Source organism: Melanostigma gelatinosum, assembly GCF_949748355.1.
Source record: "Melanostigma gelatinosum genome assembly, chromosome: 10".
Classification (NCBI taxonomy): domain Eukaryota; kingdom Metazoa; phylum Chordata; class Actinopteri; order Perciformes; family Zoarcidae; genus Melanostigma; species Melanostigma gelatinosum.
This window is the reverse complement of record NC_136643.1, coordinates 20903145-20919344: the sequence shown is the minus strand read 5'-3', so window position 1 is coordinate 20919344 and position 16200 is coordinate 20903145. Positions and strand designations below refer to the sequence as shown.

The following is a 16200-nucleotide window of genomic DNA, read 5'->3' as shown; positions in this document are numbered from 1 at the left end:
CCTTTTTCAATATTGACAGTCTCCTTGAGTTTACAGAAAAAGACAAAAAATGGGTCCATGTTGGGACTCAGGGTTAAAGCAGTAATACCGCACTAATAAAAGCACACTCTACAAGCCAAGATTTTTAAAATATAATCACTTATCTGATTATTTCTGGAGATTTTTACATATATTTTTTAAGGACAAATATGTAACATCTTTGGAGTGCTCCTGCAGAACGCTCCTTTAATCTAGCCCTCAGCATTGCACAACAACCCTCCTCACCTTTTCCTTCCCTAAGCATCCCCCCCCCCCCCCCCCACTGCCACCCCCTCCACTATCTGACCTCATCTGACACCAACCCTCAGCAGCCCCCTCAAGACTCTTTAGATGTATTATTCATCGAGCAAAATAATGAATTCAGAATAGGTAAACAAACACATTAATTAGCCTCATCATAACCTCCGCACAGCACAGCGACGGAAAAATAAATCTCCTCGTAAAATGGCAAGAGAGAGACACGGTATGAGATTATGACTGAATAATAAAACGATTGACAGCTGGAACTTTTGAACTGTGTGACTTCTGTGTGGCGGAGAGAACATACATATCCTCAACACATGCACAAGCTCATCATTCACCGGCTCCTGCAAGATGTGGCCTCTTTAGTGAGCTCTTACATCGAACAGGAATATGTCACTACACCTCGGCGAATGTCAAGAGGCCGGTCTGAATATGCAAGTCAACCATTAGCAAGGCTGCCGACAACCCACACGCTGGATCCAAGAGAGGGCATTGACTGACAGCACTGCGTTTAGTCACTGTGGAACAATGAGAAGAGCTGCAGAAGTCACTGCGATGTTCTGTTCTTCAATATAAGAGAAAGCAGCGGGGAGTGTGGATGTACACATGTAGCACACAAACACTAAAACACACAAACATGCACGCATACACCACACACACACACACTGTATGCAGAACCCCAAGCAATTAAGTCAAAAAATAAACATGAAAGGGCATAAATTCGTAAATGCCACAAGAACAAATGCACAGACAAAACTGTGTCAGTGGCAAACAAACACACGCAAAACACACTGAGGCAATCTAACACACGTGTTTTATAAACCCACTAATTAAATAAGACACACTTGACCCCACATACTGATTCAGCACAACAAAAATGATGTCCCGATACATTTAAACTGCATTCTCAACTACATTACATTGTATTTAGGCAACAACTCAACTTGGTTGGGTTTGGTAAAAACTAAGGCTGCCCTGATTATCATTTTGTGGGCTTCAAAATTGCAAGCATTCGGGAAAGATGACTCAACCTGGAGCCCACGGGGCACGTCTGTGACCGGAGGAGCACTTCTCTCAGTCAGCACCGAGTTGTGTCATTAAAGCAGCACAATTCCTCTGTCGCACACTCACAGGCTTTCCCAGCAATTGTTTTTTCGAGCAAAATTGATTCACGATTGAGTCGGCGAGTGCTATTTTTAACGCCTCATGTAGACGGTGCACACGGGCCTGTCTGCACTCCAGCATCTCATTGCTCTGTGTGTGTGCAAGTGAAGACGTACCTCAATGTCACAAAAAAAATGATTATGTTGTTCTACAGTCTAATTTTGTTTGTATTGTTGTTCGTTGTTGATACGAAGCATTTCCTAAAAGGTATGGTGTGTTTTATGCATGTTTGAAAACCAAATACTTACACAATGAACAATGGTGGCATAATGATAGAATATCCGTGTCCAGCCCGAGTAAAAACATCATGTTTTGGCATAAAATAGGTATGTTTGTGGCAGATGTAAATTAAAATGAAACAATGTTGACATTAGGTTTCACATCAGACACAAACACAGTCTCCTGGGTGAAAGTCCTGTGCACGTTTGACCCAACCATCTACCCCGACTTCCTCCCGATTCGGACTCGATTAGAAAGCTATTTGTGAAACGTCAAAATAATCTGTGTAGCATGCATGCTCACAACCAAATACACACTGTTGAGATACTCAACAACATTCAGGTGCTTAAACATATACTTAGACCCACACACACAAGTTAATACCTGTCACGCCAGCACACGCACACCCCTATTCAGCCCCACCCACCTCCATTTGTACCTCGTACACATTGAGTGGGCCAATGAGTGATAGAGGAGTGGGCTGAAAGAGCCAGTGGGCTTGAAAAGAAATGGAGTGGGACAAGAAAAAAAAGCTGAGTGTGTCAGGAAGAGTGCGTAGATTACGAGAGAATGAAGGAGAGACGAGAACTAGAAACACAAAGAGAGAGACAGCGTTGTGATCCTGCTCTTTAACTTACAACAAGGCCCTTTTTGTTACTCGTACACCTACAGTATTTTGTTCCGAAACAAAATATGACAGTGAGAAAGCTGCTGCAGGTCCGGAAATACTGACGCGGGAGCACTGCCATGTGTCAGCCCACACAGTACTGGTCTGTCAGTCGAAGAACAAGCAGTGAGGGAAAACGGTTTCACGAGGCAGGCAGAGAGGAAAACATTAAATGTCTTGAAAGTCACGATCAAATGGTCATGATGCTTTAATAGAAATGCCAGTATATAGCGGTTTCGCTCCGGCTGTTCTCCTTTGACAGAAATGTGTTTGAGTACTAACCTGACCAGATGGTTTGTTACACAGAACCATCTGACGGATTTTCGTGTGATATGTGATCGCACAAAGCCAGCTGCTGTGTATGGCAACATCAGCACTTCCATATGGAAAATATATTAGTTAAATAAGCAATTTAGAAAACGTTTTAGTTTCTCAAACTATTACTGTGACAGCTTTAAAGCTCACAGCGCTACGAAAGCATTGTAATGGAAGTGTGGCTTACCTCATTGATGAGGAACTGTAGATGAAGAACAGCTGCTCCGCTGTCATGCTGACAATAGCAGTCCACCCCGGGTCGTCCCAGTCTGATGACATCACGAAGTCAAGGAAGTGTATAGAAGTGTACTTAACACAAAAAAGTGGAAGGCAAAAACAGTACATACTGGTATGTATGTGTTGGTGATTGTGGTGTACTGTAAGTATGAAAAGACAACATCCACAATACACCACTATGTGATGGATACAATAATATTACATGGCCGTTAATCTTTCCCTACAACCTGCTCGAACTGTGGTTGGACGATTATACAACTGACCTGGTACAAGTAGGCAGGTGGCGCAATGTCAAATATTTGGACTGAATTTTAAAAAAGTTACATTGTGATACTTGATAATTGCTGACACACACCCTTCAGTGCCTCTCCTTCCACATCGGGGAACTCAAGTTCATAGCGAAACATCGGTGCAAACACGAGGTAATAAACTGGGAGCTGAGTTTATGAATAAGCCAAATAATGTTAACAGCGAAACAAATCATGTGTTAACGGACCAGATAATATTGTAATACCAGGCCTAATGAAAAAACTCACAAAAATGGCTCATTAAACTTGGCAGAAACATAAACACCACTAATTCAAAATGCTTAAGAGGGCAGAGAGGCTCCAATAGGTTTGCTGGGGGGCAAGTAAGTACAGTTGGTAAAGTTAATTTACATGTTATCTGTCTGATGTGCTTCACAAGCCAAAAAAAGCGGAGCACAAGACCAACAAATAGCACACCAGTACAGTACAAACAGTCCAACATCAGAAAAGAACTCATACCATACCTCCTGCTTGGTTGTGCTATCCAGCGAACATTCCCAGAGGCTACTTTAAAAAATGTAAAAGAGTAGAGCCTGGAAGCCCCCACAAGGCGTGTATGTTGAAAAATAAAGTTGTTTTGCGATTTGTGGTTGGTAACATTGAGCAACTGGGCTTAAGTCTGTCCATACACAGTATAAACAACATAAATAATAATCATACCGCACACATCGATCAGTCAGTTTTCGTATTGCACTTATTGAATTTATCCTGCAGTGTTTGTATTTTTCTTGCAGGTTTTGTACCTCCTTGGTAAGTGATTTCCCAATTTTCAATTAACAAGGCATCCTAACATTATAGCCACGCTAAATAATACTGTATTTAATAATGTGGCTTGGTTAGAAAAGAGGTATGGTTACCAGAGGAAGTACAATCCCCAAACACATCCTTCAAAGCAGGTAGAAATCAGCATGAGGGGGAGGAGCCAGCTGGATCTGGTACAGGAGCAGTTATTAATTCACCATGTACACAATTCTAAATGTTGCCAACACTGCTGGAGGTACATATGACCAGTTCCACAATGATTTAAATAATCCTGTCATGTCTCGCAATTCATGAGCATCTTTTTTTGCGTAAACCCAAACCCCCGTGTTTAGACATTTTAGTCTGTAGTAAGAACTAAAAGCAGGTAAATGGATTTCATGGTATACAATTTGCAAATGCCACCTGTTATTATTGTAAAGCACATTACATCTTATAGAGTTCGAAAATATACACATTTTATCCTTTTTTTTGTTATTCAAGCTGTTGTACTCGTATGACATGGCAATTATCTTGTGTTGTATTCAACAAATTCAATAATCAGCAAATTATCTCTTGAGTTCTGGTCAAAAATGTGTTTTGTGAGGTCACAGTAACCGTTGTCCACCAAAAGCTATTATCAGTTCCTCTGAGTCCAGGTGGTCATTATGCCTTCCAGGTATTGATGAAATATCATGTCAACGCAAACACGTACAGACAAGCCGAACACGGTCACGGTTTGTCGCCAGCCAAAAGGCAAAACAAAGACGTTGATTTGTGTCAAAATCTGTACAGATCATATCGTGAGTTAAATATATGCGCTGCTCATTCATTTGAAAAGCATCGTGACTAAATAAGAAGCACATATGAAGCCTGGATTCCACACAAACACCACTGTTCAATAATGTTTCACCTCTTGCAGATATGATAGAGAACTCAATCAGAAAGCCAACAGATTGACAGTATGCAGAGTGAGCACATCTCATTTCAGTTTCACAATGTACTCTGAAACCAACGAGACGGAAACATCCAGACAGTCTTGCTCGACTGACTTATCACATCTACAGCGAGCAGCAGCAGCAGCAGCAGCAGCAGCCATGCACTGTGATACGGGGAATTGTTGAACCAGGCTACAGAGCTCATGTGCACTGGGGAGGAAAGACTCCAGACAGCTCAGGCCCCGAGGCAAGAGTTCAATTTCAGTCTTGTTTCAAAATAAAAAGATTAAAAATATATATTTTTATGGCTGCACTTTTGTTTCACTGAGGACTTGTTCCTGGTGCTCTGTATTACATGTCCAATAAGCACACTAAATATAATGTATGTATGTATGTATTTTTAATATTAGACTAGATTATTTATATTTGCATTTCATAAGGGCAAAGAGGTAATGCCCAGTGCCACACAGTTTGTTGTTTTAGCAATTAATTTGAAAAAGGTGGCTGCCTGAGAATTTCTTATGCAATTATCAGCCAAATGGCTGTATTATTGCCAAAGCCAGCTTGATAGCGCCCTGGGTGGTTGTGTTAAATGCATTAAATACACGTGTGTGACTTCCTTATCAGACATTGCAAGCCACTAACACTGTATTAGATATAGGGTCTGTCAGGTATGCTTGAAAAAGAGATTTGTCAAGGGCTAATTTGTAAGTGTCACACTTTTAATTGCAGTGGAGCACATTTTCAGGTTAGCCATCAGAACACACGCATACACACACACACACACACACACACACACATACAAATATTCTGCAGATTTATTTTTCTTGTGTTCGTATCATGTGTTAGTTTGGGAATGCATACATATTTTGTCTGGTCCACCAACCGATATGGAAAAGAAATATCACTAAAATGATTCACAGTGAAACGCAGATGTGCTTTAGTGATACACAACTATTGTTGACATTTCAGCCAATGGTGTTTCTATTCATTTTGAGATTAAGTATTACGTTTCAACCAGACATCAAACAGGCATTTTATAATTTTATAATTGATTTCCCTCCATGTCTCTGTCTGTCTCTTTTTCTCAGTCCAATCCAAATTGACTGAGCTAAATCAGTGGGGGTGGGGGGGGGGGGGGCTTTTGTCCTGATATACACTTACGAACGTGTTAATAAATGTAGAACAGACTATATACTACAAGCCTATACTGGTGTAACTGTTTGCATGGACTGCAAACACTTTCACTTATGCCATCCAAATACTTGATGATGTGATGCTAAGTGATCACAACAAATTCATTCAACACTTTATTGGCCTGTAAAGCGATAGATGTTGTCAGATCATGTATATTAGAGCAGATTTTTGTGGCAGGAATTTGGGTTTAAGCATATAGCTTAATCACATCATTAGTTTACTTATCAGTAAACTGCTGGTTTACGTGGCGCAGCTATTCTTAGGACTTGCCAATGGACGTTATGCAAATCAGCATATTTTTGTAGTTGGTGACATTGATGACATTGATGGCGTTGATGAAATCGATGATGTCAATTCCGTCGCCAAATTGCCCTACTGTACAGTATGCTGTATTGTCTTGCTCTGGCCTGATTCTTATTCACGTTTTCATGGAAGGAAACACACTGTTTGTTTCTGGAAAGCTATGATCAGCAGATCAGCACTGTGGCCAGAGAACCTGGGGGGTAATCAATTAAAAGGAAATCTTAGAATCTGAGTCCAGCCAATCAAGGAAAAAGCACTGATGGGTGTGTGTGTGTGTGTGTGTGTGTAGGTGTGTGTGTGTGTGTGTGTGTGTGTGTGTGTGTGTGTGTGTGTGTGTGTGTGTGTTTGTCTGTGATTCAGGGGCCAACTCAAAATGGAATGGTTGGCGACAGACTCAAATCATCTCTCAGACAGTCTGGATCATTCTCTCCCTGACAGGCGAGTCTTTGTACTCATCACATTTAAATTCACATCACACTGGGGACCGCATCACAACACAAAATAAGCTGTCAAAAGCACAAAGCTGATGTGAAGGTGAAGTCGCCTACATTCATACAGGAGACAAAAACTAGACTGCTGCTAACAAGAAACAATGCCGAAATGACAAAAAAAAACAAAAAACTGACTGTTTCTGCATTGAAAATCAATAAGTGACAGACAATAAATGTCATGAATTTAATGTTGTGAAATTAAAATACATGTTTGGCACACACACAGTTGGCAGCTGATGCAGTCAAATTAAATATCTTTAAAGTACCGGTAATAGAGTTGTAACATCGATAAAGCTTCTTAAGATCCAGATGTGTTGGTGAGCTTTGTTCTTCTGCTTCACAACTTGATTAACAGGGAAATCAGCATTAACATTCAACCAACAAATAGCTCTTGTTATTTGAGACAGTTGGCTCAATGCTCTCATATATACTTTGCAGATCATTGTGTGTATGTGTGTTTTATTTTTTATCTTACAGTTATAACGACGAGCTATAATCAAACTAAAAAAAAAAGTGTTAAAGTGGGTTCAAGGTGTAGTGACCCAAAATCATAGACACATTAAGGGCTGCTTTGAAAAATGCTCATTCATAAATCGTCTTACCAACTTACCCTGCTGTAGATGAACAACCAAATTAGTGTCAAGCATGAATCTAGAGTTTAACACAATAGGCTCCAATCAAAACTATGTATTTATCTCAGCAGTGCAACACTAACAGTGGCAAATGTTTTTGTTTGTTGGCGAAAGCCACAGGCAAGATAACAGTGGAGGAGAAACTGATAATTGCATCGCTGTATGGCGGACTAAAATGACCCGTGCCTTAACAACCTACATTAACATTCAAGCAGACATGCATTGGTGAACAAAAGGCCAATCAGCTACTTTCAGATGGCTCTCATCTACATGATGCTTGATGAACAAACAAAGCATGAAGAGCTTTGCACAATCTTCCACTTAAAGTATAGATCAGGCGTGAAGACGAAGCAAGAAACATCTGACTGCATCTCACATTAAGGCTCCTCATTCATCTGAAACTACTCTTTGTTCTCTGCTCCAATACCTCAGTATTCTTCTACATCCTTTCACTGACTCTTGAAATGTTCTTCCTCTGTCCTCTGACGCGTTTGAACTTGTTTGACTCCAACATCACGCTGAGTTCATTTTGGTGTGCTTGTCTTTCCAGTCATGAACAGCGGCTGGGTGTAAACATGTGCTTCCTTATTGCATCCGGAGGGTCTGTTTCCCAGTTGGTTCGGATTATATTTACACTCCTAACAAGCTGTGCTTGTTTTTCAGTGGTGAGCAGGCTCCAGACTAGATCCTGTGTAGTTTACTCGACTATGAGCAGTCATCACTGACAGGTAGTGTGTTGCAAAAAAAGCAATTTTAACATAATATCAAATGTCATGCTATGAACACTACCCTTTTCGCCACTGTGGCAATGTTTGAGGCACTATATAGTGTATACTGGCCTGCTCTTGGATTTGGAGAATTTGGTGATATTACATGTGAGCAAGCCAAGCTAAACTTGTTACCTGACATACCATTACGTCTGGCAACAAGCTAATTAGTCCTCATCCTAAAAACCTTTTCTATTGTAACTATCTTGCTTATGTTAGTATGTAACCTAAGCAGCCTAACAGGGTAATGTTAGAATACAATTACAGGGCTTATCATATTTATAATACTGAGAATAACTAGCTCTGGCCTGCAACACAAAAATAGTGCTTTATTTATGTAGATCATCAACTGGTGAGGCTGCTGACTGTTGTGCCTGGGGCGTGTATCTTAAGGCTCAGTCAAGTGCTATTTAAGGCCTTTAAGCAGTTCTCATGCTGAAAGTATTCCGCTTGACATAATCGTGGGTGATATGACAAGTGTTGCACTATATTCAGTCTCTCCCTGTCTCTTTGCTTGAACTCGTTTTAGAATTTAACAACATGCTAGCATAGTCTAATGCTGTACATAGTTATTATTATTATCTGAAACTTTTATAGAGGTTTTTAAAATGATATCATCATGTTAAAGAAGCATAGAAAAATGGGGAAAATATGATTTTGTGCTACTGTGGTTGTACAAATGTAATTGATGGTGCTGTTAGATTGCTGCTAGAACGCAGTGGAAATACTGTCTTTGAAAGGCTAAACACCAACAAAGCAGAATATTGCATGAGATAAAAGCATGTTTGGGATTTTAGAAATTATTACATTTATATTTTTTCAATCAATTTTGACTTTTGGACCGAGACAATTTACAGAGACGGGGCGGACTGAGCGCAGCGTCGCTGTGTGTGCTTTCGGATTATTTTCGGAGTATTTCAAATGATGTTTCCATAATGTACGATGAACATAAATAGTTCGAGGGCAGTTACTGTTTATTTATTGATCTTTGCATGCCTTTGTGTAGAACAGCGCTTACCGCTTTTTTTGGGGATAATAATTTTGTATGCTGTTGTTTTTCTTAAAGCAATATTGTCAGCCAAAAGTACAGCTTATTTCCAGCTTTGGATACATGAATCTTTCCTTCTTAAATAATAAACTAATTCAGTTCTCATAAACGTCACTACACAAAACAGAAAACCAGCCACAGCTCTGCTCAGGCATATAAAAGATTCAAAAACATTGATTAAGTGTGCTTAAGTGAATAAAAAACAACAACCCTGCTAACTGAATCAGATTAAATGAGTCAACGACATGGCAGTGACATTGGACACATTAAGAAGAACATAGTAGAAACAGCAAGTAGAGACAGATGTTAAGGTTGGGAATGTGTTGATTCAGACTTCATCTTGAAACTGTAATCAGAGGCGAGATGTACCGAATGCACATGATCAACAATGCTCCGTATTTGCGGCTGAACCATGTAGCCAGTCATGTGTAATCCGCAGTGTACGGTTTCCTTTCAATCCATGGCAACCGAATCACAGACTGTGACAGGCTTCTCTGCAGTCACCTGGTATTTCCATCCTGCTCTGTCACCTACACAACACTTACGGTATAATGTTGTATTTTATGAACAAAGCGGATGGAGGAGGGATATTTACGGGATCCATCGCAATACGGATGGTTTATGGTAAAAAATCCCAACTGAAATGATAGCCACGACCATATGATCCTACCAGATGATACTAATGTCAGTGAGGAGTGAGGGCAGGGTATATAAATAAATACTGTGGGTTTTTTTCTGACATCAAAACACACCTTATGGATATGTGGTGTGAATTGAAGACTAGCAAAGTGTTTTCCGCCTTTAACACCTTGATTAGTGTAATAACACGCGTAGCCTGTTGATGAACATTTACCGTGTGTAGTGTTCGTGTTCAAGAGTGTAAGTGTGTGTCTTTTTTGTATATTCTGTTCCAGTGTGTGCGCATCTGTGCATTATATGTGCAACATGTATTTGAGTCACAGTTTCTCTCAGACTACGGTCTAATCTTTTGTATTTCTGTCTGCTTTCCATACTGTAGCCACCATGTCACGGAGGCATCAGATGACTGGGGTCTCACTTATTCATCATTCAACAAGGACACAGCATATAGAATATTTCAATGCCCCGTATGTTTGATTTGGGCAGAGTTGTGGGCTGTGAGAGCCAGATTAAAAAGTCGATGAATTTGGAAATTAAAGTTGGTTCAAGGCGGTTTAAGGCGTTTCCATCCACTCGCTCAGCCTATCAGCACTGCTCTGGTGGCCACACGCTTGTAATTACTTAGCCCAGGTGCCCTCACCTCAGCCCCAAATTTGGATTTCCTGGCTCCAATAAGCGGGAAACCCAAGTCCAGACAACAGAAACCTCCATTTCAAATGATTACATATGTTGTGTTTTTTCTACATGGGGTGGTTTTATTATTCTTGGTTGGGTTGTTGTTCAAAGTGCTGACATTCAAATTGCGTCTTTTCTAAAAGCCATGCAATTCCTCAACAGTAAACCACAGTGATTTCCTCTTCAATTGATGCCAATGTGAGACCGTCTCAATCTAACTGACCTGCTATCCACTCATCCTTTCTCTATCTCCCCCAAATCCACACTCACAATCATTCCTTCAGCCAGTATGAAACAAAATGACTCTTGTCTAGTCCATTACGGTTTCCCTTTCCTCTCCCTGTCTTTATGTGTGTGATGGGGGGTGTATAATAACTGTTTTGTGTGCGTTTAATAATGCTGGTGGAGCAGTGGGGACACAGCTGGGCATTTCAATAAGTATAATCATCTCACAGCAGAGTGGATACATAACAAGGTGTGTGTAATTGTGTGGCTGGCTGGCTTGGTGGCTGTTTGTGTTGGCACACACTGTATACAGCTCTGTACACTTGCTCTCAGATGTTTTCTTAGCGGCGGAGTTGATTGACAGATCCACCACAGTCTCATAAAACTTTGTGACATTGCCTCTATCTCTTGCGTGCAGGTGATGGCGAAGACATGACTCACTAACCTGCTTGCTTACCTAATCGAGACAGAATGTACAAAAATACCTGCTCACACTGTCAATCTTATTTGGTATATATGCAAAAACTGCTACAATTTCTGATGTTGTTCCACTGTGTTTATATTTTTTATATTTTTACCAATTTTAGCAATGGAATGAAGACAGCGTGAAGTCATCCAATAAACTCTAAATTCCGGATTTCAGCCAAAACTATTATTTCACTTTTAGCTTGCGACTATCTAATTATATATCTAATTAATGTACAAGGGTCACTTATTCTTGCTGGTTACATACAGTAAATGATAGGGCAGTACCTAATAGTTCAAAGCTCCATTCACAATGTTGACATTTTAATTCTAAATCAACATTTGAATGCGGAGCAGCTGTTTTGTCTATTCCCTGTTTAAACCCAGTATTTCTGCACGTTATATTTGTAGAATTAGTTTCTAGCGGCGGATTGTTTCACAACGTGTGATCCAAACATTTCTAATAACTCCAAAGAGTTGTAAAGTTGTGCCGTACACAAAGGGAGGCACGGCATGTACCTGTATTAAAAGGGCGGTCCAGCAGCAATCTAAAGGCACCATACATTACATTTATTTAACCACAGAAAGAACAAAACATGTCAATAAGACTACAGACATTCCAAGCTTCATTAAAAACATGATAGAAACTTTGAATCTTTACATGTGATTTTTTTGGGAAATAAATAAATGTGTCACACCGAAAAGCCAAACCCTGTGAATACATCTTGTTACACACACAGATGCTTCTTCTCACTGCTCTTTTCTGATCTTATAAGAGCAGAGAGAGAGAGAAGGCATCTGTCTTGCTCAAGCTCTCATAATTTAAATATACGTGCACGTAATTGACTGTTTCACATCATTGTGATTAAAATTCTGAAGCGCATCAGCTCTCTATGCCATTATTATCTTCCATTATCTCTCCCTGTCTCATCTAAAAACATTACTGGGGGACATTATTCATTGTTTGACCTCCTATTCCACACGTCTGTCTAAAGTGGTGTAAATTGTTAATTCTCAAAATTCATTTTTGTTATGAAATACGATGTGACAAACATAATTATTACTGTGATCACATTTGATTGACCATATAAAAATCTTTAACAAACTTTTATTGATTCTGTTTATTCTGTCATTATTTAAACATTGCAAATTAAAAGTCTGGCAACGTGAGAATAGCTTAGAATATAACACGACAGGGCTTTCAAACACAACATCTGCACCTGGAGGCAGGTTTGTGGTGCTGTGTGTTTCAGTCTTGCAACTGGGCATAATGTAAAAATGAACATTTTTTTGCCTTTTTTGTTGTCAAACGCCATACCTGATAGAGTCCATTTCACCCAAAACGTTTTCACTGCTGCACCTTTATGAACAACAGTAGCAGGCGTACAATCCATGGACACCAGACCTAGTACTGTGTATTGTGCTGGTTCTCACAATGATGGTTGAAGATGTTAAAGACGTTCCAGTCACTTGGAAACTAAGATTGTGGCAGAGCGACAGATAGACAGGATGAGATGATAACCATTCTCATCATTAAGGAGGAGCAGGGTTCAAGCACTCTGTACTGGCGACACCTTCACTGTCAAGTGTCTTTGAGACAAACAGAGACACCTTTTGTTGTCCAAAGCATCCATCAGATGCCAGTGGTGTGGTATTGCATGAGCCACTGCCAAACAATGCCCAGAATGACTATTGTGTATAAGCAATTACACACACACACACACACACACACACCTAGGCTGCACACAATTTATACACACTTGGCTGCATCTTAACAAGCAGCTCAGTGAGTTATTAACCTGCAGTTAACCTGCTTTGAGGCAGTAAAATTGGTCCACCAGAAGCTGGAAACACGTCTGCCGTGAGAGACTCTTACGGGTCAAATGAAATGACTGCAAGTGCACCAGAAAGAGAGAGAGAGGGAGAATCCGTCCCCAAAATAACTGTAAAAAGTGGCACTTTTTTTGAACTAAGAATTATTAAAGCTTCTATGAAAGGAAATTTTAAGTAACTCCAAATGGTAGTAACAAAAGAAACACAGTGGCAGTGACAGTAGCTAATGCATGCTGATATGGTTGATGGTAGAAAAAGAGAAAATTACAAATTTGTTTTGAAATGTGTAGATATTTTGATTACATGAAGTTGTAGTTATTTACAATTCGTCCGCTCTCGTTTTTTTTACGGGCTGATATTAGGTTTAGGATTGTGATTTCATTTTTACATTTAAGTATCTACATATACCTGGCAATAAAGGATTGAAATACTGAACAAATTGTCTCCTCATATTCGTATCTATTTTTCAATAATTTCCCTCTCCCATAGAACGGGGCACTGTAAAAGTGGTTAGTACAAGGTCCTGCTATGGCCTAACAGGGTAAACGCACTCCCACTCTAGATTCACACTCACAATCGCACAGCTTTAAGAAGCACACACACACACACACACACACACACACTCAAAGCTCAGACGCAGCAGCCAGCAGAAACCCAGGATCTCCAGTCGCTGTCTCTGGGTAAGGTGCAATTTGACAACAGGAGATATCGATTCAGCTGCCTGCGGGCTTTTTATAGAACCATCATTAAGACCCGACGCCCAGCCTGCCTCTTTGCCTGCCCCACTGCCTCCCCACATTGTGAGGCGAAAGACAAACAGCAGTAAGACAGGGTGAAGATAATGAGCGCGATAATAAACATGCGGGGGAATGGGAAGAAAGACGGAAAGGGATGGAGGGGATTGGGAAGGAGAGATAAATGGTATCGGTCAAGGAAAACAAACGGTGAAAGAACATCCTCCGTATGTATAGGCTACAGTATATGACTAATGCAACAAGTTAAGCTCATGCGTATGGGAATGTCATTAGTTTATGGACTTTGGTTTATTTGGTGTATTTGGTCATAAACCAAAGTATTGACTGCTTTGTTCATCTTGGAACCATTAACGTCTGTACCAAATGTTATTGCTAATCCATTTGGAACATGTTAAGATCTTTAAATGGAGGCTTGAAAACGTTGACCTGTGGTGGCACAAGATGAATTGGGAAGGGATCAACAAAGTCAGTCCATTCCCTGAAAACCATGAATGTCTGCAATCCAATTCTAAAATTCCCGTTTAGATGCTGATCTCCACATTGTCCAAAGATTTGTGTCATCCAAGTTGTTTTGTTGGAACATTAAAAATGCAACTCTGTTCTGACACATTTCTGATTTCCTTTTCCGTGAAAATGCTCCACGAGTTTTATCGATTTTTCTTTCCTAACCCACAGAGAAGTGTCGTCCTCAACAAATGGGCTTCTATGTTCCTACCCTGGAGTGACAGTATGAAAATGTTGATCACCGTAGTTGACTCTGCATGTGTATTCCTCCATTCCCTCTGGATGGCTTGTTCTCTCTGGGATTCAATCTTCCTGTGATTGGTTCCCTGACGAGCCAAGCCTATGTCGGTGCATATTGATAATCACTTTAGGTGTCAAAACTCCTGTCTCGCTCCAGTGCCGAGTATCACACAGAATCTGCAGCGTCTTTGCACTTGTCAGGACTGCTAACTGCGGTGCTGCTCCGGGGCCTGACAGCAGTGAGACAAGCTGGCTGTGGAACTCATGCTGTTAGTGATGCTTGTCGCCGGGTGCAAGAGCTCGGCCAATGACTGAGCCTGTCCAATCAGATGACGTTTTCATCCATGCGATTTTGTTTACAAAACTGTCTTTGTGTCCCTGAACAATGCGCACACCCGTCTTGTGTCGTGTGTGTACAGTTTAGTCATACCAAGATCAATGTCCATGAGCATAAAAGCAGTCTTTATTTAGTTTCTTCTTTGCTGTCTTTCCTGTGCAGGACATTCAGTGACTGTGTTGGGTTTAATCTATCAACCGCTGAAAGGTTTGTTGTTGTCTTGTACCTCTAGAAGGGAGAATTAATACACTTCTGAGTCACCGTCAAGTTTAATTCACAACACCTGCTCTCCTCTTTCAGCTTAGTTACCAAGCTGGTCCCTTTGTGTGGCCCAGTTTAATCACGGCAACAGGAAAAAAATAACATGTTGTACAGTAGAATTTTGACCGATTAATGTTATAAGGTCACACGTTATGACCAACATTATATAGAAGAAAAAACCTGGTCCACCGTAAAGGTCAGCACTCCTTCAGTGAGCGTGGGTCGTGGTAGTTTGCGGTATTTTATTTGAGAGTAAAATAGACTATAAAGCAGGGTATGCTTTAGGGGGGGAAAACCTTCTCCATGTTTTCGTCAAATTTAACAAATTTAACCCTTTCACAGTGTGATGGCCAAAAACCAAGATGGCGACGGCCAAAATACCGAACTCGAGGCTTCAAAACGGCAGTCCGCAAATCAATGGGTGACTAGATCCACTTCTTATAGACGGTCTAAGAACCAGACATTTATTCCCCGACACATGAACTGTACACGCACACTGCACTGCCACAGTCACGGCTATAACTTGGCTGCTAACTTCATACTCGTCACACATGCTCTCTCTTTCCACCAGACCCTTGCCAACACAACATGTGCTTGCAACGCACCGCCGGAAACCATGGCAGGCAGACACACAGCTGACAACATCGCAGCTAAACTAGTTGTGTCCTACGACAACGCACGCAGCGTCTCTCTCTCTGGAGGACACTTCGATATGCGGACTGAAGGAGCCAGGGATCAAACAGCCAGTTTAAAGGACCACTTGCTCTACCCACTGAGGCACAGCTTAACAGTGCTGTCTGCCAGTGTGATGCAAATGAATCGGAAAGTAAGAGGCAATCATGTAACAGTAGGAGGGGCGCTGAGTTTTAACAAACCGAGATCATTGACAATGCAATCATCTGAGAAAATGCCCCAAAATGCCTTTCTGTTAGCGATAGTAAGTGCTCTGCGGTCCTCACC

General features: G+C 40.8%; 1 protein-coding gene across 2 annotated transcripts in view; it reads right to left on the bottom strand.

Annotated features, from left to right (window-relative positions):
* Nucleotides 1-16200, bottom strand: part of stxbp5l (syntaxin binding protein 5L) — a 109002-nt gene that overhangs the window by 57169 nt on the left and 35633 nt on the right. For both annotated transcript variants that reach the window (XM_079276772.1, XM_079276773.1), the window contains exon 3: nt 2835-2916. In XM_079276772.1, the coding sequence (XP_079132898.1) occupies nt 2835-2916 (82 nt within the window). The remainder of the gene's footprint in view (nt 1-2834; nt 2917-16200) is intronic.